Source organism: Lepisosteus oculatus, chromosome 4 (genome assembly GCF_040954835.1).
Source record: "Lepisosteus oculatus isolate fLepOcu1 chromosome 4, fLepOcu1.hap2, whole genome shotgun sequence".
In the NCBI taxonomy this organism is placed as follows: Eukaryota; Metazoa; Chordata; class Actinopteri; order Semionotiformes; family Lepisosteidae; genus Lepisosteus; species Lepisosteus oculatus.
In genome coordinates this window covers 43,329,271-43,352,107 of record NC_090699.1, presented here as the reverse complement: position 1 = coordinate 43,352,107, position 22,837 = coordinate 43,329,271, and the positions used below count along the sequence as shown (strand labels likewise).

The following is a 22,837-nucleotide window of genomic DNA, read 5'->3' as shown; positions in this document are numbered from 1 at the left end:
CTACTTTGCAAATAGATAAGTTGATAGTAACAGCACCAGTAATTATAAAACTTCTATTTACAGGTGATTGCAAAGTTGACATGTAATTGATAGTATGTGAATGTATTTGTAAGTATCAGTGTAAATACAATACTTATTAAGTGTCTTTTTCTGAGTTTGTGTAACATGTCAGCCCAGCTAGGCTGCATGTGAAAGAAAAGTTCACTTAATATGATGAAAGGAATTTACCTTTGATACCTCCCCATTTACTGTATATAGTCATTGGCAAAGGGAATGATATAAGTGACCTGCACACTTTTGTAATGACTTCATTGACTATCAATGAATCATGAAACTGATTTGTTTAATTTACTCTGCTTGAAAATCCCTGCTTATAATACTGTAAATCTCTACTGTATGGTCACAAACATTAACGCTACTGTTTGAAAATCTCCCCATGTTTCTACAGCACTCTTCTCCAAATTGCCTCAAGGGGGCAGCAGGAAACGAAACTCCAGGCACTGCCATATTCATGCAAGTCTTACTGTGTGGTAGAGCATTATGGAGAAATTTCAAATTGATCTTGCAGTCCTTTTGCTATTTTTTATGCATACTAAAATTGTAAAAAAAGAGGATGGTCCCACATTTGCAACCAGTCATGAACTCCACCCATCACTTAAAGACACCATCAGTCAAGTGACATCTTCTGATTCTAAATAAACAAACTCCTCCATGCCCTCAAGCCTTCGCTTTCACTCCTGCTTGTCAGTCATTCATCTTTACCCAGCTCTCCATCATGCCAGTCATGTCTAAACACGTCTACCTAGGCCAGGAAGGCATGGTGCTGAATATCTATATCTGTTGCCCAAAGAGCTGCCCAAGGTGCCTGAAGAATCTCAAAAAAAGAAAAAGTGACTGTTCAGGGAAGCAGACTGAAGGAAAGATATTATCTGTATGTGAAGCTGTGCTAGTAGCGTAAGTAGATACCATTACTTTCTCTCCCATTCTTCCATTTGTTAATCTGCGATTTTACTTTGAGATACTACTATTGCTACAGGAGCAGAACTTCCATGGACGAAGCACTGTTTTCTGTCAGATGCAGTGGGTGTTGGGTTCTCTAATACTCTTTTAACAGATTCTCTGAGACTGATAACGTGTGATCTGCACTGGGGGTCTGAAAGCAGTGGAGGAGTTAATACAAATGAAAACTTGTAACATTTCCATATTCCTCATCTTTACATCCTCACCTTTTATTTTATAGTTTCATTTTTTACAATTAAAAACACCATGAAGATGACAGACTATTTGGTTTCCTTTCTAAGTAGAAGCTTCTCATTTTAAATAAATGCATATAAATAATTTCTCTTTTTTAAATAAGTTTTCAACCATACCCTCTTTAATTTGTTCATACTTTCCTCTTTATGCATGTGTTTTGTTCTTTTTGTTTGTTTGTTTTTTTTCAGTCATTTAGTCCTCTTGCCACTTTCCTGCAGTTCCATATGCAGTTCTGTTTCAAGACACCAGGGTTTATTATGATTGGTCCAAACAGGGTTGGACAGCCTCCACCACTTCACTGGCAGGGCTGGGAGGAGTCTCTGTGGGGTTCACTTGGATTCATCAGCTGGGTTTCAGGGGGGTTGGTTTGGGGCACTCCCCCTGCAGTGATGGGAGACAGGAAGCAGGCTGTCTCGCATGCCATCATGGGTGATGGGCTGCTGTCCTCCAGCTTCCTATGAGCGTGTGCCAGGACCCTGAGCTGCTCTTGAGCTGCCTCCAGAAGCAAAGCCACTGCCTCCTGCTGCCCACCTGCTATTATTACAGCTGCTGGAGAAGGGGGGGTGTGCGCACCATGAATGCTGTCCACTACAGAGCTCAACAAGCAGGGTAGGGGCATGGAACTACAGCTGCCCTCACTAATGTCACCCTTTTGCATACAGGAAATGTCGTCTTGTCCCAGGACAGAGGGGATGATGGGAATAGAGCAGGCTCGGACTGGAGGAGGGGGTGTGCCATGACCAAATGGGGTGCCCTTAATGCTGCCTGGAGCTGCCCTGTCCAGACGGCTGCACTGCACTTCAGTCTTGGCCTCCCCCACCCCCACCGGAGCAAAGAGGGGAGGTTGCATATTTAAGAAAATGTCCTGTGAAGGATCACCACCTGCCCTGGCTGACTGGTTCCTGTTAAAGAGAGGAGAGAAAGAAGAGTTTGTCAGGGAATACACAGCAGGAGACCAGATATTAACAAGACCAATTCCAGTGATGTTCATTTCATGGGTCTACATGAATAATTTGCATGGTTTACATTGTAAATTCACTCTGATGAAAAATATTATCTCTTACGTGGCTCCAAAACACCTTTTTGCCTATCCCAAATTTCTCAAAACATGACCTACTGTATATTTCTGCTTTCCAAGTTATTCTGGTTTCTCTAGTCACTGGAAAATGATTTGCTAGACCTTTTGGTTTACCTGAGTCTTATTTTCCATTCAGTCTGACTATGTGCATTAAGTGCAAACTTTTACTATGTCTTACTACATTATGTGCAAACTTGTCTGACAAAAGAATATCTGGGTTTAATCAGTAATTCAGAGTGACTAAATAAAGTGTCAAATAAAATGCAGAAAAGCTGGATCACAAATTTAAGCTATAGCATTTTGCAAACAATGAAATGATACAAGATAAGTTTAGCTAAAGCTTAAGTGTCTTAAGTGAGTGGCTGAAGCAGAAGAGTATCAGAAATTATTAATCGCACAAAGACTCTTTTTTCAATATTCAGCAGGGGTATCCCTGGGGTTTATGTCATTGTGCTGTGTAAACTTTGAATGTAGAGTATATTTAAGCGTTCTATTTGATTTTTAAACCTGAACAAGAGGAACAACAAAATAAAAAAGTGGGAGTGCACAAGAATAAAAAAGAGGAAACAAATTTTAAAGAGGAAAGAAAGCATCTGACCACACTGTCAAAGTGTGAGAAGTAGTAAAATCTAGCTTTAATTCTTTCCCTTTGCAGAATTTTAGTGAAGGAATGCAACAAAGTATTACTTAAGGGTATCTCAGCCTCTACCCACTGCATAAATTAGATATGATTGCAGTTGGATCTATGAACACTGGATAATGTGTCACATCAACGTTAGTTACCTGGGAATTGTTACTGAGCAAGAACAGATGAAGGCTCATATTCTAAAGTCTGTAAGTGTCATACAACCAAGATTGCACAGCTTACTACCAAAATATACATACTGTACAGTAGCTGGGGACTGGTTACCACCATAGTGCATTTGTGTCTCTTGAATGGGTTGAGAGCAGCTTTCATTTGGAATATGTGTGTGGGGTAGATGCTTCATCCAAGATTAAAATGTATCTTTTAGTTAAATTAGTTTATAAGATTAGTGGAAGTATTGCCCCCAGATTGCATACAAATCAGGATTACCATGCAGTCTGTCTAATTAGGAGCAAGTCATAATGTAGGTTTATTCCATGCTGAAAAAAAGAAGAAAGAAAACACAACGTTTCGGCCATGGAGCCTTCTTCAGCTCACACCTGAAGAAGGCTCCACGACCGAAACGTTGTTTTCTTTTCTTTTTTTCTTTTTTTTCAGCATGGAATAAACCTATTACTTGTTCCTTTGCAGCCTACGCATGCTGATGTAGCTACCAACCTGAACTACTACAGTCTGTCTAATTAGTCATACTAGACTCCTTATTATGGTTTAAATCAGATCAGCCACTGTCCGAAGGGGTAAAGCAGTGCTCCATGTCAGCCTGTAGGTGTACAGGGCTGTTTCTAAACAAAGAGCCCTGGAAGCCTTGAGTCTCCCTTAAATCCTGAATTGTGAGCAAGCTATTGTTACCAAGAGTGGGGACATTTCCTGAGAAAACAGGGAAGGTACAGTAAATGTCTGAGAATCCGACAGTATGGGAAAATTATTTCAAATACTGTGGCTAAATTAATTTGAAATTCTGATGGGCTCCAAGAAAACAACTTTTTCTAGTGAATTTGTAATGGCCAATATTTGCTTGATTTGAGCTTTCTCAATTGGGTGCTGTGTCCCTCGGCCAAAACATACTGTATGTCTTACAAACAATTGACTGAAAAGTAAAAAAACAATATTTTAAATTAAGCACAGCCAGGCCAACAAAAGCTTTGGAATGCTGTAAGATTATGGTCCAAACTTTTGGCCATATACTCCCCTAAATTAAACAAATTAGGTAGCTTTTAATACCTTAGTGTTCAATACTTCATTCCTTTTGAACAATGACATTTAAATCTAAGTGAAGACACAGAGGGAAGCTTTGAACAGATAATCTTTGGGTAATTATTTACCATTTGATTTTTAATAATCCTTGACATTGAACTGTTTCAGGTGCTGACTAATTATGCAAAATTGGATTATTGTATATATATTTTGTAATAGCTTCAATGTCAGGGATAAAATGCATGAAATAGAAACTATGGTATTAGAATGTGATTGTAATAGAATTAGAAACATTGAAACTTGGCAGAGAATAGCCCCACAATGAAACTTGGCAGAGAATAACCCCATGTTCTCATGGGGATCCTTCAGGTGTTCTGTTTTTTTCTCACAGTCCAAAGACATACTAGAAGGTTAATTGGCTACTGGGGAAATTGGCCCTAGGTGTGAGTGTGCGTGCTTGTCTGTGTCTCTGTGTGCCCTTCAATGGACTGGGGTCCCATCCAGGGTGTATCCTGCATTGCTCACTTTGCTTCCTGTGATAGGCTCTTGCTCCCCTGTGACCCTGAATAGTTTGAAGTGGTTAGAAAATGGATGGATGAATACAAATAAATGGAATGGATGGAAGAGACAAAGGTTGGATTATTGTACATAAAAATAGATTAATCAACAGAATCTCCGAATCTATGAGTCAGACTGAATTAAAAATCATTTAAAAGGCATAGTGTTAGGATCATGTTATAGATTTTGAACATCAAATATCAATTATAATTCAGTTGTATACAATTAAATGATGAATTTGTGGGAAACAGTTGAATTGATTATTATGGGAGACACCGATTTTTCTGATATAGACTGGGAAAAACGAGGGATGTCAATAGCTGGAATCCTAATGGTTGATGTTGCTAAAGATTAGTTCTTCAGTCATTTTGTTGGAATACGTGCACTAGGGAATGCCTGTATTGTTCTACTCTTTCTAATTTCAGTCTGATAGAATGAGAAAACACAAGTGAGTGAACAAATAGCAAATTGCCTACAGATTTTTTTTTTTTAATTTTACAGGTAGGGTCAAAAGCAAAGGTATTGTACCAAATGAGCTAGATGGAGTTATTAGATTCCTCTTGCCTTTAATCCTTCTTACATGTATTTTCATTAGTAAACAGGATGAGCCAATATGACATTTTAGTCGACTAAATGGCAAATTATTTTAACCTGAATGTTCCAAATGTAATTGTTATAGGTCTAGTTTTGTCTCATATGAACTTTCATTTGAATTGTTCATTAGAATAGTAAAAGAAATAGGATGAGAGTCACCACAAACACAAAAAACACAAGCATGTGTGAGTTGGGAACTTTTAGTAGATTACGTTTTACTAAAGTCACAGAGAAAAGTGTTTATATATACTGTATACTGTACTGTACATTATATGCCTAAAGAAAGTTTACACTCCTCTTTTAAGATTTTCATATCTTGTTGCATTAAAATATACATTTTACATTTATCTACAAATCATATCTCATGACATCCTAAAGTAATTAAAATTTTTATAGAAAATTAATTACAGATGAAACGTGAAATATCCTAGTTAGATAAGTGTTCACCCCATAGCCATTCTAAATAAACTAAATTCCCTTAAAAAAGCACACACCAAGTCAACTGGCCTAAACCATTTAACTCTTAAATTGTAGTGGTGCACATGAGCACCAAGGAGTTTTCAAAAGAACATCAGGACAAAATTGTGGAAAGGCACAGATTATTAATAAAATATTTCAAATATCCCTTGGAGCATGGTTGAGACAACTATTAAGCAGTGGGGTGTAAATGGCACCACCAAAACCCTAAATATAGCAGGCTGTCCCTCCAAAATGGATGAGTGAGCAAGAAGGATGACTGATCAGACAGGCTCCCAAGAGATACAGATATAGCCTTCTATGACCACAACTGGTCAAAATGTGCATGAGACAACAATATCCCAAGCATTCTGCAAATCTGACAGGTATGGGAGTCATTAAAAAACTGCAATAAAGCATTTAAGTCACACTGCAAACAAGTGGGAAAATATTTTGGTGTGATAAAATTAAATCTAAACTTTTTAACCTAAATGCAAATATTGTGTTTGATGCAAACCCAGCAAGGTGGTGGCATGTTATAAGAATATAAGATAACACTTTATTGAACCCAAAGGGAAATTGAGGCTTTATAGGTATGTTTCTTATTGGCAGGGATTGGGGCTTTTGTCAACATACAGTAGAAGGGAAAATGAATGGAGCAAAGTGCAGAAAAGGTCTTGAGGGAAACCTGCTGCCCTCTGCAAGAAAGCTGAAACTGAGACGAAACTCAGATAACGACCCAAAGCACACTGGATAAATGTCTTTCAGTAGTGCAGTCAGAGCCCAACCTTAATTTAATTTAAAAAATGTGGCATGGCTTGAAGATTATTGTCCATCAACATTTCTTGAGATAAAAATCACATATTTACAAATTTAGTCACATATTTACAAATCTGGATGTGCAATGTTGTTAGGGATGTATTCTAACAGACTAATGTCTACAAAATGTTGACAAAGGTGATTCTACCTTATTTTAACTCTGGAAGGTGGGGAAAAATAAAAATACAGTAAACATATTTTATTCATTTTTTTCCCCAGAAGATCTACCCCCTTTTTTTAAGTCAGTTAAAAGGTATTTTTATAGTTAGCACCATGTGACATGTGCTTGTGATGTCATGCACTGACACTATATGCTGCACTTCTTGTGGTTCTGTGACATTAGTGGAACTTACTGTATTCTCCAGCCTTCTAACAATTACTTTTAACCCTTTGACTTACAAACATGCTCTGCTGGAAAAATATTTATGTAACAAATTTAGCAAACTAGAAAGATAGATTTTAAACAGTTTTGCTGTTAAATCTGATCTAATGGTTTGACTGTTGATTTCTGTTCATTGTTAAAATAATAAAAAGTTGAGCCCTAAAAATCTGATGTAGTGGATGCACAAATTTATGGAGATCTTCTGTTGCAGTAACAGATGAAAGCGATTAATCTTAATGGGGAGGAGGGGGGTAAGAGTGTAGAGTCCAAAGAGTGGAGATGGCAGCACGTGCGTCCTGAATAAACACAAGAATTCTGAAACATCATATTATTAATTTATTGGTATTTTTCAAAAAGAACCCATTTTGTAGTAAAGCAGTGCCCTGTTCAGTGCATGGTACACGCAGAGAAAAGGATTGGTCAGGTCATCTACAGTATGGGCGGTATAAAAACTTCAAATTAACTTATTTCATAAAATAGCAGGTCTGGATGACCTTGCAGATAGCAGAACCTGGATAAAAACTGACATCCCATGTGGCATCTTTGTTGAATTGTCTAAACATCCTGTTTGTTATGATGTGACCCCACCGATAATGCACTGTTTTCATAATTATATGGTGCAGGCAAGCATGCATCAGTTAAACATTTTTCCAGGGCTCACAGAGTTATTTATTGATGGATGGAAAAGGTGTGATGCTGTGCTCAATCAAGATGATGTTAAATGAAAACAAAGAAAAAAAACTACAGTACACCATAAGTAAAAAAAAATCATTTCAGATGCCCCTAGTATTTTAAATACTCAAATGCCAGCCTTCTAAAAGGCTGGTGGGACATTTTTAATTAACAGATACTCTTGGATTTATGTGACATTATAGTGTCAAGCACAAGATGTAGGTAGCTTCCTTCCTCGTCAGAATTTTAACCTCTCCCTTCCTTTCCTCTCCTTTTCTCCTACGCCCCTCTTTCCTGCAGACCGTCTCCATAGCAACTCCATGATGGGCACTGGGGGACGGGTTTCTTTACAGCTGCAGAGTCTGGAAACAGGTCAGCACTGCCATCCACCCAGCCTTGCCTTTGTCTGTAGAGCCAGTGAGTACTCCTGTTTCTGGTCAGTACAATGCCAGAGTGTGGGACAGCCAGTCCCAAACAGCCTTCTCACCAGAGTATCATTAAACTAAAGGATACTGATAAAAGGCAGGTAATCAACAAATGTTGATATTATTCTGAAAGGTTAATATGACAACAAAAATTGCAGGGCTAAATAATGAGTAATTTTTACACAGGCAATGAAACTGTAATAAAACACCAAGCGTAAAAAAGTAAAAACCAATACAGCAGTATTAAGCAACACTATTAAGTACTCTTTATCATGCAGGGCCTGATGAAGTCTGACATTTATACACTGGTGCAGAACATTTCAGAATAACCTCAAAATGTATATAATATTCTGGGATGCTAAGTGTGATAGTGTCATGACTACGCATAATATTTGTATTTATATATATATCCTTATTATGTATACCCTGTTATACAAAAACGGCCTCTTGCTGAAAACTCCTGACACATCCTGCTAGTTAGTAAACATGTAAATTACTTTGTTCTGTGTACTGTGCAGAAAAACAGACATCATGGTAAAACAATATCGTCAAGTCAGCAAGTCTGGATAAAGAAATGCTTACTCCTTTGAAGAAATATGATAATTTCATCAGACCCACACAATAAGGTGAATCTGCAATAAAACACTAAGTAAAACACTGGAGGAAAGATACAACGGTTCCAGATTTCTTAAAAGACAAAGTGAAAGCCTACTTTAGGACCTGCAATGGAAACAAGAAAAAGGTATATAGACCTGCTGTATACATTACTGTGAATTAATCAGTATATGAGTCCTTCACTCCCTTCATGGTGGGGGAAATTAGCAGTTGTCACAGTACAGTCATTCTACTGGAACTGTACAGGCTTTTAAACTGAATACTGCAGTAGAACAATAAAATCATTGCATTTGTCAGCAGTAAGGTTCTAATATACTCTATAAGTAATGGCAAAAGGTACATTCTGTGCACACCACTACAAATATGCTTTTCAGCATGTTAATCAATTTTTACAATGTTGTTTATTTGTGGTAATGCTGGAAGCTCACAATCTTGCAAGATTGCAATACAAGACCACTTTCTGGTCAAGTCCATTGCACACACGCATATCCCAACACCCCGTGACAGTTCAGTTATATCAAAAAATTTAGCTTATGTATCTTTGAAAGGTGGTCGGAATGAAGAGCACTCAGAGAAAACCATGTGAAGAAGGGAAGCCAGAAAGTGAAAGTCTGACTGTGGCCCCCCAGTGGGCCACAGGTGTTGTACCCTTGAGTGAAAAAATAACAAATGTACTGTTTTGTGAATAGGTACTGTCCTAGATGTTATTGTTCTGGTAAATGGGTAGTGTCCGCAGTCCACTGTACCTGGTTGAATAAATGTGTGCTGTATTGTTAAGTGTGAACTGTGGACACTGAACAACCAAGAGTGGTATACTGTTCCCACCATGTCTTCCCATGTCCCATGTCTCCCACCACATGTCAACATAAATTGTTGACATCCATCTATTAGTTTTATTTTAAGTTTTTGAGTACAGAACGTCTGATCTAGGTTTGTTTTCCTGTGCACTGGAAATCAGTTGCCTCTTTGACTAGACGTTCTTCGTTCCAGCTTCTTCCTCATTTCTTTTAGACTCTCTTTTGTACAGCTAATGGAAGACAATTTGATTTAAACATGAAAGATATGTGAATAATGGCAATAGGTCAAACTTCCGCACATACTGTATTTATAAATATTGTGAAATGAAAGATGCAAACTTGGACTTCTCTGACTGATGCCAGTCAACTGAATAAATCTGGAAATTGCACCCTGCCATATTAATCAGAGCAATACATTTATACACCCCTAGAATAAAATAAAAGCAGTAATTAAACATATTATTGTACTGGCATCTGGGCTAATTGTTGACACACACTCGACCTTAAACACCCTCTTCTTTTACTGTACATATTTTTGATATACAAATGCTGCCATAGTTCAGATTTGAACTGGCGACAATACATTTAAAACAACAAAGTGCTCAACCTTTCTCTCCTTCTGTGTGTACAGTATAAAACTGCACCTGTTGTCTTTTTTGAAAAATTGATATCAGTATATTGAAACAGTTATGAAATGGAAATCTACTGTACATTCAAACTACAATAGATTCCTTAAGATTTTATGACACCATTGCAACATTTCCAAGCGGGTATCTGGCAGAAAAATTCAAAGGTCAAGTGAGGTCATGAGTCACTTCTTGCCTTCAAGCCAGATGCCTCTACAAACGTGTGCAATGTCAAGTAGGGTCAAACACAACCAGGCAAAGAGTGTTACATGATTGACACAGGCTTGCTTGAACATGAGATGTACAGTAAAAACATCAACAGCAGTATTTGGCAGCGGATGCTCCTGATGCTTCTGTCTGAGCCGATCCCACAGAATATTAAGGGATTAAGCTGACGTTGGTTTTACTGTAATAACAGGTGGAACACAGGTCTCATAATGTTGAGAAACATTGTACAGTAACAAGAACAAACCAACAGCTAAGCTGGATTAATGGACAATTATATCATTAAACTACAACCACGGAAACAGAAACATTTCCATAAATAAACCTATTTGAGCGTTTTAGTGCCTTCTTCATATGCATGCTCAAACATTTCCAAATAAGGCAGAGAAACAATACTCATCAGAAAACAAAGCATCGTGTAAGAATCTCTCATTGTACAGCCTATTAATATTTTGTACAGTATTTGACCAGCTTCTCCAAGTCATTTGATAGCTTATAATTGGCCACAATTGAAGTCTGAATATGGCAGGAAAACACGGGCTCCATTATCTGTGCGAGCATCACATTTGAATGTGTACACTTGTAAGCGTGTTTCTTTCAATAGATATTTTGCTTTTCTGTCCTCTGAAGTTAATGAAGAGTACAAAAATGGGGAATGAGAACTAATAGTCTCTTCATGCATATCACATAGGATTTGGTGATACCACAATTTTCCATAAAATATAAAAATGTCCGTTCCTGTCCTTGGTATGAGTTAGCTCTTTTGTATTAATTAGCTACTATCAAAAGGACTAGATAGGTGGATTGCTTTTCTTTTATGTACAACTATTCATATACTGTAGATGAAATTAATCACTCTACTGCTAGCTTTACATCCATTCATTCAACAAAAAATGAGTAACCTCTAATTTTTAACATTGGACCACATTTATAACATCTGTAAACAACAAGATGAGCTTGAACAGGGAATGGCATGAATTATACAACGTTGACCATAATGGTACAATAATGACAATATATCTACTGTAATTTAACTGCATGTATCTCGCCCTTGTTCTCTCCAGAAAATATACTGGCCAGTGTTTTTTGTGTAGTGAGAATACATTATATTAAAGGGAATTCTGTATTTGATCTGAAGATGAGGGTGAGATTGCAGATAGATCTTTAGTTTTATTCTGGATCTGGAGTGTCCTGTCCAGATCCTGAAGAGTCGTAGACTGTTCTATTATTAGTTTTATACAAGCATTCAGCAAAGGAGTGGTTATATTATTGGGTTTAATCAGTCAAATTATGCGTTGCAAATGGCATGGTGTTAAGTGATGTTGCCTCATGGCTCTTACTGTAATGTAGGTCCTGAATTTGATTTGATTTTTTCTCCTGGTTTCCTGATTGTTTCTCACCTCTTAAAGACATGCTGTCTTGGTTCATTGGTGTCTCTAAATTGTCCCTGTTACCTTGTGTGTCTGCCATGTGATGGACAAATACCTCATCCTAGGTAAAGTCGCATTTGTGCCCTATACTACCAAGACCAAAACCAGAAATAAGCAGTTTTCTGATGAATGATGGACAATCAAATAACTATTTGTTTCAGGTAAGCAGTACATTACCAATAAAGCAGGGAATTCAAATTTTCAGGAAATTAAATGTAAAAAGTCACTTAAAACTTATTATCCAACTATTAATGAAATAAGAAATAAGAGTTATTTAGGTGTGAACAAAAATTAAAACTGTGGGTATTTGGTGGTGTAGTGGCTCTGAGGCTAAGGATCTGTGACTGTGGCTAGAAGGTTGCTGGTTTGTATCCTGTGGCTGTCAGAGAAATCTTACTCTGTAATCTTAATCTGTCCCCAAGCTTCTCGCCCTGTCTGTGTGTCTTATGGAGAGCAAGTTGGGGTATGCAAAAAGACAAATACCTAATACAAGAAATTGTATATGGCTAAGAAAGTGATCTATCTATATTGGGGTACAAAAAACACATTTTTTTTATATTCTGTGAGTTTATCCATGGACTTACTCTAGTTTGAAACAAAAAGCTCCTTTTTTACTGAATTGTTGGATTCTAATTTTGAATGTCACGTATGATGCAGCCAACATTCAGTCTCTTACCCTCTCTGTGTCTCTGCCTCTCTCTCAGAAAGCTCCACCTCCTGCAGGTGCTGATAGGCAGGACCTGAGTCCCTGGTTCCTCCAATGGGATTTAGTCTCCCCCTGGTTAGAGGTGGGGTTCTTCGAGGAGCAGATCGGTGAATGGGTCTACTTCTCTGGTCTGGACTGTGAGAGAGGGAGCTGCTCCTGGAAAATCAAAGCCATCCCAGATCAAGATACTATCAATGTATATTCACAACACAATGTCATATATTGCTTTCCAACCTGGAAAATGCATCTCAGTAAAGTCAGTAAATATTACAAATAAATGAGCGGATTCCTTCATGGCTTTTACCTGTGGTTGACAGTCACAAAAGAATGCCTAAGCCTTTACCATAAGGACTTGTCATTGTTTTAATTTTGAAAGGAACATAAATAAATTATTTGAAGATTATAGCTCATTGCTCAAGCCTGCCAAGGTCTTGCTGAAGTATAATAGATTTAATATATTTTCTTCAGCTGTGTTTCTCATATGTATGAATTTTATGTAAGTTAATACAATGCATTAGAATAGTAGTACTGCTATTAATCTAAGGGATTCTCAAACTGACTTCAGAGAGGTCTGTATGAGGAATGATTCGGTGTTCATCAATATGGCTCAACAACCTTAACATGAAACATTTTGCATATCTACAAAATGACAACGACAATTGCACATCTGCCAGGAAGGAGTCTGCTACAGGAACCATGAAGAGCCAAAAACCTCTGAAAACAAGAAAAAGAAGTGCTTTCATTTGATTGAGATTTCACAGGGTGTCGTGTCTAGTATCAATGAATTCTACACTCATACAAATGGTGCTATTTTATGTCATCAAACTGCTTTGCTGCGAGTACCCTTGGAATTTGTCACTTCATTAGAGTTATTTTAAAGCTGTTAATCCTGTTGACAAAACCTATGGAAGTTTGCAAGCCAGGTGATTCATCTTTACATCTTTAGCAAGTTGTTTATTTATGCTGCTCCAAGAATCAGTGCATATCTGTTTTAAATTCAATTCAGTTCAAGCTTATTATCCTCTGGCGTAAATTTGTTTTTCGGCACAGTCCAATACAACAAAAAAAGAAGGAAGACAAGCATTACTAACCGAGAAGTCAGTACGATAGTGTTACAGGAGATAAGAGGGTTACTTTACATTGTGTGAGAGAGCAATTGCAGCAGGGATAAATGATTTTCTGAATCTATTACTTTTACACAACAGACACAGAGACACAGAGGCTTCTCCCAGATGGGAGTAGTGTAAATTCACAACAGAGGGAGGTGGACGCCCTGATCTTGGCTTGTAGAGATAATTTAAGCAGTTATTTTGCTACTTAGTTTCACTAATTTTTCTAACATGTTACAATTAATGGTATTGATGTTGCCAAACCAACAAGTGATACAGTATGTGAAGCCGCTCTAAATAAATGACTTATAGAAAAGTGTTCAAATAGTCTACCTGTACCTTGGATTTAGCTGAGTTTCCTCAGAAAAAAGGGTCTTTGCTGTCCTTTTTTGTAAATGGTGTCACAACAGGTTTTTGTATATGAACAGTGGTAAATAGGTAGCTTACATTATTATTATGACTTAGTTTAAATACATTGACATGCCCTTGCCAAAATAGATTATTCTGAACTGATTAGGCCACATTATATAGCTATATAGAATTAGCTAGTGCCGTGAAAAAGTATTTTCCCCCTGATTTCCTCTATTATTGCAGATTGTTGACACTGAATATTTTCTGGTATCAACCAAAATCTAATATTAGGTAAAGGGAACATGAATGAAAAAATAACACTTTTTATTTTTACTTATTTAATTTATTTAACGAACAAAGCCATCCAACGCCAACTAGCACTGTGTGAAAAAGTAATTGCCCAAGTAAATCAACTCCAATAAAGAGATAATTTAGAGTCAGCTGATTGAACACAGCCAGGTTTGATTACAGCCAGCCCTGCTCAATATAAACCTTACTTATTTTGACCCTTACCATCAGAGTCAAGTTATCAGCACAAAGATTCAACAAGCACATTATGCCACAATCAAAGGAAATTCCTGAAGTGATCAGAAAAAAGTTTTTGATACAATTTCTAAGGCTCTGGGACTCAACTAAACCACAGTGAGAGCTACTGTATAATTTCCAAAAGGAGAACACTTGGAACAGTAGTGAATCTTCCCAGGAGTGGCCGACCTGCCAAACTTTCTCCAAGGGCGTAGTGTAAAATCATTCAGGAAGTCACAAAGCATCCTAAGAAAACATCCAAAGAACTGCAGGCTTCTCTTGCCTCAGCTAAGGTCAGTTTTCATGACTCCAGAATCAGAAAGAGACTGGGCAAAAATGGGCTTCATTGGAGAGTAGCAAGGGGGAAACCACTGCTAACCAAGAAGAACATAAATGCTCGTCTCTTATTTGCCAAAAAGCACCTGTATGATCCCCAAGCCTTTTGAGAGAATGTTCTATGGACAGATGAGTCAAAAGTGGAACTTTTTGGACGACATGGATCCCAGTATGTCTGGTGTAAAGCAAACATGGAATTCCACAGTAAGAACATCATACCCACATACCACCCAAAGGTTGTAGTGTGATGTTGTGGGGATGCTTTGCTGCCTCAGGACCTGGGTGACTTGCCATAATTGAAGGAACCATGAATTCTGCTCTGTATCAGAAAATTCTTAAGGAGAATGTCTGCTCATCTGTCCGTGAGCTGAAGCTGAAGCATAGTTGGGTCATGCAGCAAGACAATGATCCAAAACACAAAAGCAAGTCCACATCAGAATGGCTGAAATTAAGCAAAATTTAAGTTTTGGAGTGACCTACTCAAAGTCCAGACCTAAACTCAATAGAGATGCTGTGGCAGGACCTGAAACAAAAATTACCCATTACCTGTAAAGCACTTTGAGTGAAGTGTCCAGAAAAGCGCTATATAGTGTAAGAAATTATTATTATTAATATTATTAAGAGTAATAATTTTAGAATTTCAATGCAGAAGACTACAATTTTGAGAATGGCTCCTATAAAATAATTTTAGAGTTGGACAGTCCTGTTTACTTCCCAGGAACAAAAAAAACAGTTTCACTACCTTACAGCCACAACTCACTAAATGAAAAAGCTATTCATCTCATTACTACTGTAGGAAGGCAGTCTTCTATGGAAAATCAAGTTCATTAAGTAATGTTGGTGGACCAGAGCTGAATGCCCCAGAATGGTTATAAGGAACACTGTGCTGGAGGAGTTATTTAACCAAGCTTCTAACTATTTGGTCATGAACAATCTCATAGCACTGTTTGTAAGTTTAGGGGTGTTTAATACTGTAGATTGATTTGTAGAGAGTAATCAACACATCTATTTCACCAAAAGATTCACTTTTAAATAAGTCAATAATTGTTTGATTATATATTGTTTGAATTTTCAGATGGGTTTATTTTGTATGAAACTGAATGTGTTGTACAGAATACCATCAGCTGACATGGGTTTCTGTTGTGAAGAAGCTGCTCTACAAGAAAAACAGACTCCTATAATCTGGAAAGGTCATTGTATAGAGTATACAATTAATGCTCACACGACTCTAAGAAATCAAATAAAAGCATTTGAAATGAAGTTAAATTTAAAGTCTAGGGCTGAACATAAAGGAAAGAAACAATTTAGCTCAAATTGATTTGTTATAATCCTAGCACATATTGTGAGGTTAAGATTGTTATCACTTCAGTAATGCCTCTATAATCAGACTTCAGACATTCTGTAGCTCCATCACAGGAAATCACTAACATAGATCAATTGCAAGCAGTTTATTGTTTATAGAGAATGCTGCAAACAAAACCAAATAAACAATAGATAGTCCATTCTAACACTGGAATCTCTCCACAATTATAAACATCTACTTACACAATACAACATGAAAGACACAGACCTGTATAAAAAATGTCTTGGAGCTTTCAAGCATACTGTATCTGAAGATTGCAAAATGTTTTAAATAAAATACAGTCCTGTTTTTCTGTCTATATAATATCAGTTTTGCTTTCTTATTAAAACAGTGTAGCACATGTTCTGTTAAGGAAAAGAGGGTAATATAGTGTAGAATAAAGGTTAATTAGGATGTCAGTATCTTTACACACTTAGCAAAACATCTGCTCTTTTGAAATTTTGTTTTGATTGCTTTATGAACATGTTCATACATTAAGAACTGTCATTATCATCTTTTTGTATTTATGTCAGTAATTTGTGTTACATGAAATTACATGAAAATATCTTTCTTGGCCGAACTGTTGTAAAGAACATGTAATTTCTTGAAAGAACATGTAATTTCTTGAAAGAACATGTTGTAAAGCTCAATACGTTTGTTTGACTTTGCATTACCAGGAATTAAAGAAAACTATATTTTGTTGCTTTTCTGAATTATTTAAAAGAAGCGTTTATAACTGCAGAATTTTAAAAAAATAGTTAAAGGAGGCAAACAAAAAAATGACAGGACAAATGTTATTCAGGTGAACAGTCAAAACAGCAGAATAAAGAACAAAAATCAATTTTCAAAGAAACTGGCTTGTGATCATTGTGCAAATGTGCACAGTCAGTAAGTATTTCCTCAAGAGGGGAATTTTATTAATCAGGTGGATAGGGATTTTTCCACAGTTCTTACTTTGACCATGATTCTGCCATACTCAATGGGATTCCCAATCTTGGTACAGGAGGTCTAATCACTTGATGTTTTTTTTTTATCCATGCCAAGCTCTGAGTTACACAATTAAACCTTTAATTAACTTAATAATAGGATTAATTTTAATTATTTGACTGGTTTTAGCCCTTAAGCATGTTTAACTATTGCATTTCATAAGTAGAATATAATCTGCAATTTACAGTATAAGCATAAGACTCACAACTATCCCAACTGAATGTGTTACTTCAATTAAGACTTCAATTTGTGCTTGACTGGATGAAAACCAGATGTTGTGTGGTCTTCCAGGACTAGGAATAGGAACCCCTGCTCTATGGGTATTCAGAATACCCCTTTCATGTAAACAATCATCAAAGCAAACTGTCATTTAAATATAGCCATGTTACAAATAACCAACATTATCTTCAAGAAATCTCTTAAGATGTACAGTAGTACAGTATGTCCCTCTAACACAACTGCTAGATCACTGCATGTTTCTGGCACAAGCTGTCTTTGTTTCATTAATTCCTAATTAAGCTTTGTTATCCAATTAAGGAACTTGTCTTACTAAAAAGCTGTACTGGAATGAAAGGGAAGGTTAGGTGTTTGCATATTTGCCTGTAACAGAGAAAGAAAAGATTGGAGTTACACTGTGACAAAAAATAATTCTAAAAAGAGAGAATCAAGTTTATTTTGTCTTTAGTGTGGTAGTATTCCACAGTGCTGCAGAAAACAGCCAAGTTACAAGGTTTTAATGCAAATGATTATTTAGCCATTTAATATTATGACTTTCATTAGAATTATTCCATATTGGTTTATCTCTTTAGTAATTAAAAAGTAAGCATTAGTAAGTAAAAGCGTACATAGTAAATATAGCACATACTCTGTTACAAAGAAACAGATTGGCACACTATGGCAGGAAGACAACAGGCTTTCCCAACACAGGATCTGTTTGTCTGGAATCCAGCATCTTACTTGTCTCTTTAAGTTGTCAATGGCTGAAGGCTATAGAGAAGGAAAACGCTGGTCTGACTGAACGTTAATTGAACACTTGCACAGGTGCACAGCTGCACAGCTGCTTTTATTTCAAGAGTCACAGAAAGCCTGCTGGATTATGGACTCTGAAGACCAGAGCTGGGAACCACTGACCTAGAATCTCTGGTGTTGTTAACTTTGTAACTTTGGGAGCAGCATTCATCAGCCTTAATACAATTGAATAAAGTTCTTTTTTTTTCCAATTCGCGTGAATAGATTTTTTCTTGTTCAAATGAAGGGTGCCAATCCTTTTATTCCTTGACAGTATTTTCACTGATATCTATGAAACATGATGACTTGTGTTCCTGGAAACTAAAAACAATGTTTTTGGGTCATAGTTGTATTATATTACTATACAGTATATTATATTGTAATGCTCAGTATGTTGGTATGCTGTTCATCTAAAATCCAACCTTTGCTGTTCAGTAGTTTTGTCCAGTTTAACCCATTTAGGTCCTTAACAGAAAACACAAAATCTGCAAGGATGAAATTAGAGTCATACCTGTGGGGCTTTCCTGTGGCTGGGACTCTGGAGTGACAAGGAGGAGCAGCACGACTTTGAGAGAAGCTGGATTCACGAACACTGCCCCCTAACGTTGGGGAAGACCCATGACCCTTGCAGTACTGTAGAGAAAGTATGAAAATATAAAAGCATAAGAATGTGAATGTTCATGAGAAATAACAACACCCAAGAATGAACGCTATTGAAAACTATTTATTAAGAGTGCTTAGTCAAAGTATGATATAGTCTCAACTCACCTGGCTGAGGGCCAACACCCTCACCCAGAGTGAGGAGTTAACCAAGGGGTAGCTGCACAGGTGGAGACAGAGTGGAGGAGAGATGCAAGAGATGAATGTGAAGGTTTTAGGATTAAAAATAATTATTTTAAGTCGATTCTTAGTTGTCTCTGTTCAAGACAAAAAACAGTTACTCCCTTTAGCCCTGTCATTCCATTATGGTCAGCAATTAGCCTTCATACCTGATTTTAGAGTAGGATTGCCTGTTTTGTAAAATGGCCAAAATAATACTTTGTATTCTAAATGAGGTCCTACCAATACATTGTGTAATTTAACATACAGTACTGTAACTTTACCTTGACCTCAATATTCCCTAACGTTTTGTCAGCTTTTTTACTGCTTCACTGTATTGTATGCATGACATTGAGGAGTTCACATAAACACTTAAACTTTTTTTTTATAATGTAGGTAAGCTGTCTTTCTATTACCCTCCAGCAGTACATATCGTGGAGTCATGAATTATTGAAGTAGTCATGGCAATCGTAGAGGTGACAGGCTTGTATAATGCAGAAATGAACGTCTGCAAGTTTTTAAATGCTACACTTTGAGATCAGGGTCACCAATTCATAACAAAATTCCAACTAAATACCATAGGAATAATGCATGAACATTCCCTGCACCTTCTTTAAGTTATGTAGCTAATAAATCGTACAAGGCCTATGGCAGCTGTTACTATAGCACTGGGGCAGACTTAGTTGAGGCTGTGTCATGGTTTTAACATGAGAACAACATCACAAGTCAGGGGATGAACAGAAGATGTTCAGTGGTTGTCCCTGTGGTATTCATTTGTATTCATTCATAATGAATCGGTGGACACTGCTTTAGATATTTTATTTCCTACTACCCATACAATTAAATTCTGAAATCAAAATGTCCAGAAGACTGGCTAATAAGATCACCTGTAATTGGCTGGGCTAGAGACCTGGCCCTCTCAGGAGGCTCAGCTAAGTCACCAACCAGAATAAGAATGTGTTGTTAAAATGGATATTGCCCCATTTTCTCTTCCAGTGAAGTTATTTTTTTCTTTCAGAACACTTTCCAAGGACCGCCAATAACTGCCTGGTCAGAGTAGTAAAGTACTTGGATATATGTCTTTATAGTGTCCTGGATAGTGATGCTTTCTGACATTGTGATTCAGAAGTAAGCAGACATGGCCTAGGTTGGAATTTGACATTGATGCTAGAGACTGAAGAGTTAAAAAATGTATCACTTTACTCAGATGTCTTACAAACAAATCTTCAGAAAGTAAACACAAAACAAACCATCTAACAGCTTTTTGCTTGGTCTTTAAAACCTATAATTTTGTATAGTTCTTTATCACATAAAAAAAAAATGTTATAGTGAAAAGTAGTGTACTCGGCAGAGACAGAAGTACAGTACAGAAGCTCTTGACCTGGTCTCACTGTGAGATAAGATTGAACACAGGAGGTACCTTAACACACAGACTTGTGGGTATCTGGTACAAACCACCCAATTGGGTTGATTTTTTGCAATCATTCAACTAAAAGCTGAACAAGATTGTCTGATCCATCATCTACTAGCAACCAGGTGAATATGATGGATAAAAAGATTTTCTCTCCTTTTGAAATTCATTCTATATCATTTGCCTATGAAAGAATGATGAATGACCAGGCATGTTTACTGTCTGTTGGGTTTAATACTTACCTTATTTCAGTGTACCTTCAATAAAAAAAACACTGACTTGCAATTATTACCTCTTTTTCCCTAGTAACAAAATTCCCATTCAGTATACTAACTCAAGACTACACTGTTTGGTCTATGTACATAATGAAAACATTTATAGCACAAAGTGGAGGGTCTTTCTTTTTCAACATCTAAGCTTGAAAAGTAATAAAGTAAAAGCAATTACAGAGTTCAGAAATGCTGAAACAGACTCAATAGCCTTCCTCCCCATCCCCCTCACAGACTCTCTCCTGGCTTATAAAAAGAAGAAAAAAAATATTTTAGGTTCAATCACGTACAGTAGGATATTGTACATGTTTGATATATGACCCCCATAGCAAAGCTAAGTCAATTTAATTGGATATTACATTGAAGATGTGGATTAAGCTAGACGAGTTTCAATTACAATTCCTGCTGGGTTTTATAGCTCTGCTATATAGGAGCCATGCATTAATCCAAGATAAGATTATATTAATGGAATCTTAAAGAATTTCTTTGATTTTTTTGTTCTTTCATTTTTCATTATAAGGTCCTTCAGTGCTTACGATGCAGAAATTAACTCATAAAGTACAGAATTCCTAATTTGTCATATCTTAGATAAAGCAATTAGAATAATCAAGTGAAATTCGCAACTTAGTTTATGACAAAGCAATATCACACGAATGAACCAAAATACATACAAGGAGAATTTGCAGGAGAGTACAATTTCTGTTGGAAATCGTTTGGAACTGGCTGGTTTGTCTCAATACAAATTCAGATTCAAATTGAGTGGGTTCAGAAAATGTGCACAGGGTCCCTAAGATGATAATTGTAATAAATATCTGGCATTGTTTATGTGACGTGTACTGTTGTTTTCACACTGGGCAAGAAATCAATATTCAATGGGGTCTAAGCTAATTGCTGATCTTTGTTTTCGGTCTTGCCTAGTGTTGCACAGAGTTCACTTAAGTACCATATTAGCTAATGCCGCCCCTGCAGGTAGTTTTGATAGAACATGAACTTACTGTATTTGGCAATACAGAAAATTAAAGCTGCTCAGAAATTAGTATTGGACCAAATATTATTATATCACTATGGAGTGCTGTGATGAACATTTTTTTTGTACAGTGTCATGTAGTAAGTTAAACCAAGCTCTGTGATTTTATCAAAAAGCCTGAGGAATCTATGTGCCAACAAGCTCCAATTCATTAATTAGAGCTAATTACTTGGCTAACTGGTACAAATGTAAGATTTCTCTCTAAGCCTAAAAAATATATTAAAATCAGATTCCTTTAATCACAGGCATCATTTTAAAGTGACAAAAATGAAAATAAAAAAAAATCAGTATCACTTTCTGAATTTTAATGCTGTTTCCCAGAAAGAATGATCAATTCCTGGAAAAGATTACCAAGCCATATTGTGGAGGAGAGATACTGGGAGCTTTCAGAACAAAGCCTGATGCTTTGATACACTCACACAGTACGTAGGAAGATGAATTGCTTTGATAGCCTGAACAGCCACTTTTCTTCATTAACTTTCCTTATGCTTTTACACCCACCAGAAGATACTGCGACACCATAATACATGAATCTGACACTCTTATAAGCAACTACTGTTATTATATTTACTTTTTTTGCTTAGATGGCTCGCTTATCCAAGCATAAGTAATGTAAATGTACATAGGTACAGTATTGTAATAATATTATTAAACTAGTTTGAGAATGTGCAGTTTTAGATGTGATATCTAGAGGTCTGCAGCTCTGTTTTAGTCTTCTAGAATAGGAGAAAAAAAATGGGACAGATTTGGTGACAGGAAGATAAATATCAGCACCAAAGAAACAAACTGTAATGGGGCCATCAAATGCACCACAGGGAAGGAATAAGGAGGAAACACAATTAGCAGTGAGTGAAGAATAATGAGAGCTGAAAAATCTTTCCCTCAAACCTCTATCTCTGACTGTCACAAAGGCGCGGGAGCTCTTCTGAATTAGTGGCATCAAAATTGTTTAATGCTGTCTCTCAGCTATAAGTCAACGCTTTTGTTTGTGAAACACATCTCTGAGTGAGTGTTTCGCCAGGTACAAGGCATCAAAAAAAGATTAACATGATAACCTATACAATCCTTCCTTGAATAACACAGTCAACCAGCCCACGCAGAGGACAACACTATATGCAGTATAAGACATATCTGAGACAAGGAGGTGCCATTCTGTTCTGTTAATGGGCACAAGGA

The 22,837-nt window shown here is 36.8% G+C and overlaps 1 protein-coding gene across 1 annotated transcript in view; it reads right to left on the bottom strand.

Annotated features, from left to right (window-relative positions):
* Positions 1-1,196: 1,196 nt before the first annotated feature.
* Positions 1,197-22,837, bottom strand: part of LOC102690192 (pro-neuregulin-3, membrane-bound isoform) — a 424,542-nt gene continuing 402,901 nt past the window's right edge. The window contains exons 7-9 of the mRNA XM_015347880.2: positions 18,647-18,768; positions 12,448-12,633; positions 1,197-2,156 (exon numbers count right to left, since the gene is read on the bottom strand). Coding sequence (XP_015203366.1) covers positions 1,550-2,156; positions 12,448-12,633; positions 18,647-18,768 — 915 coding nt within the window. The 3' untranslated portion in view covers positions 1,197-1,549. The remainder of the gene's footprint in view (positions 2,157-12,447; positions 12,634-18,646; positions 18,769-22,837) is intronic.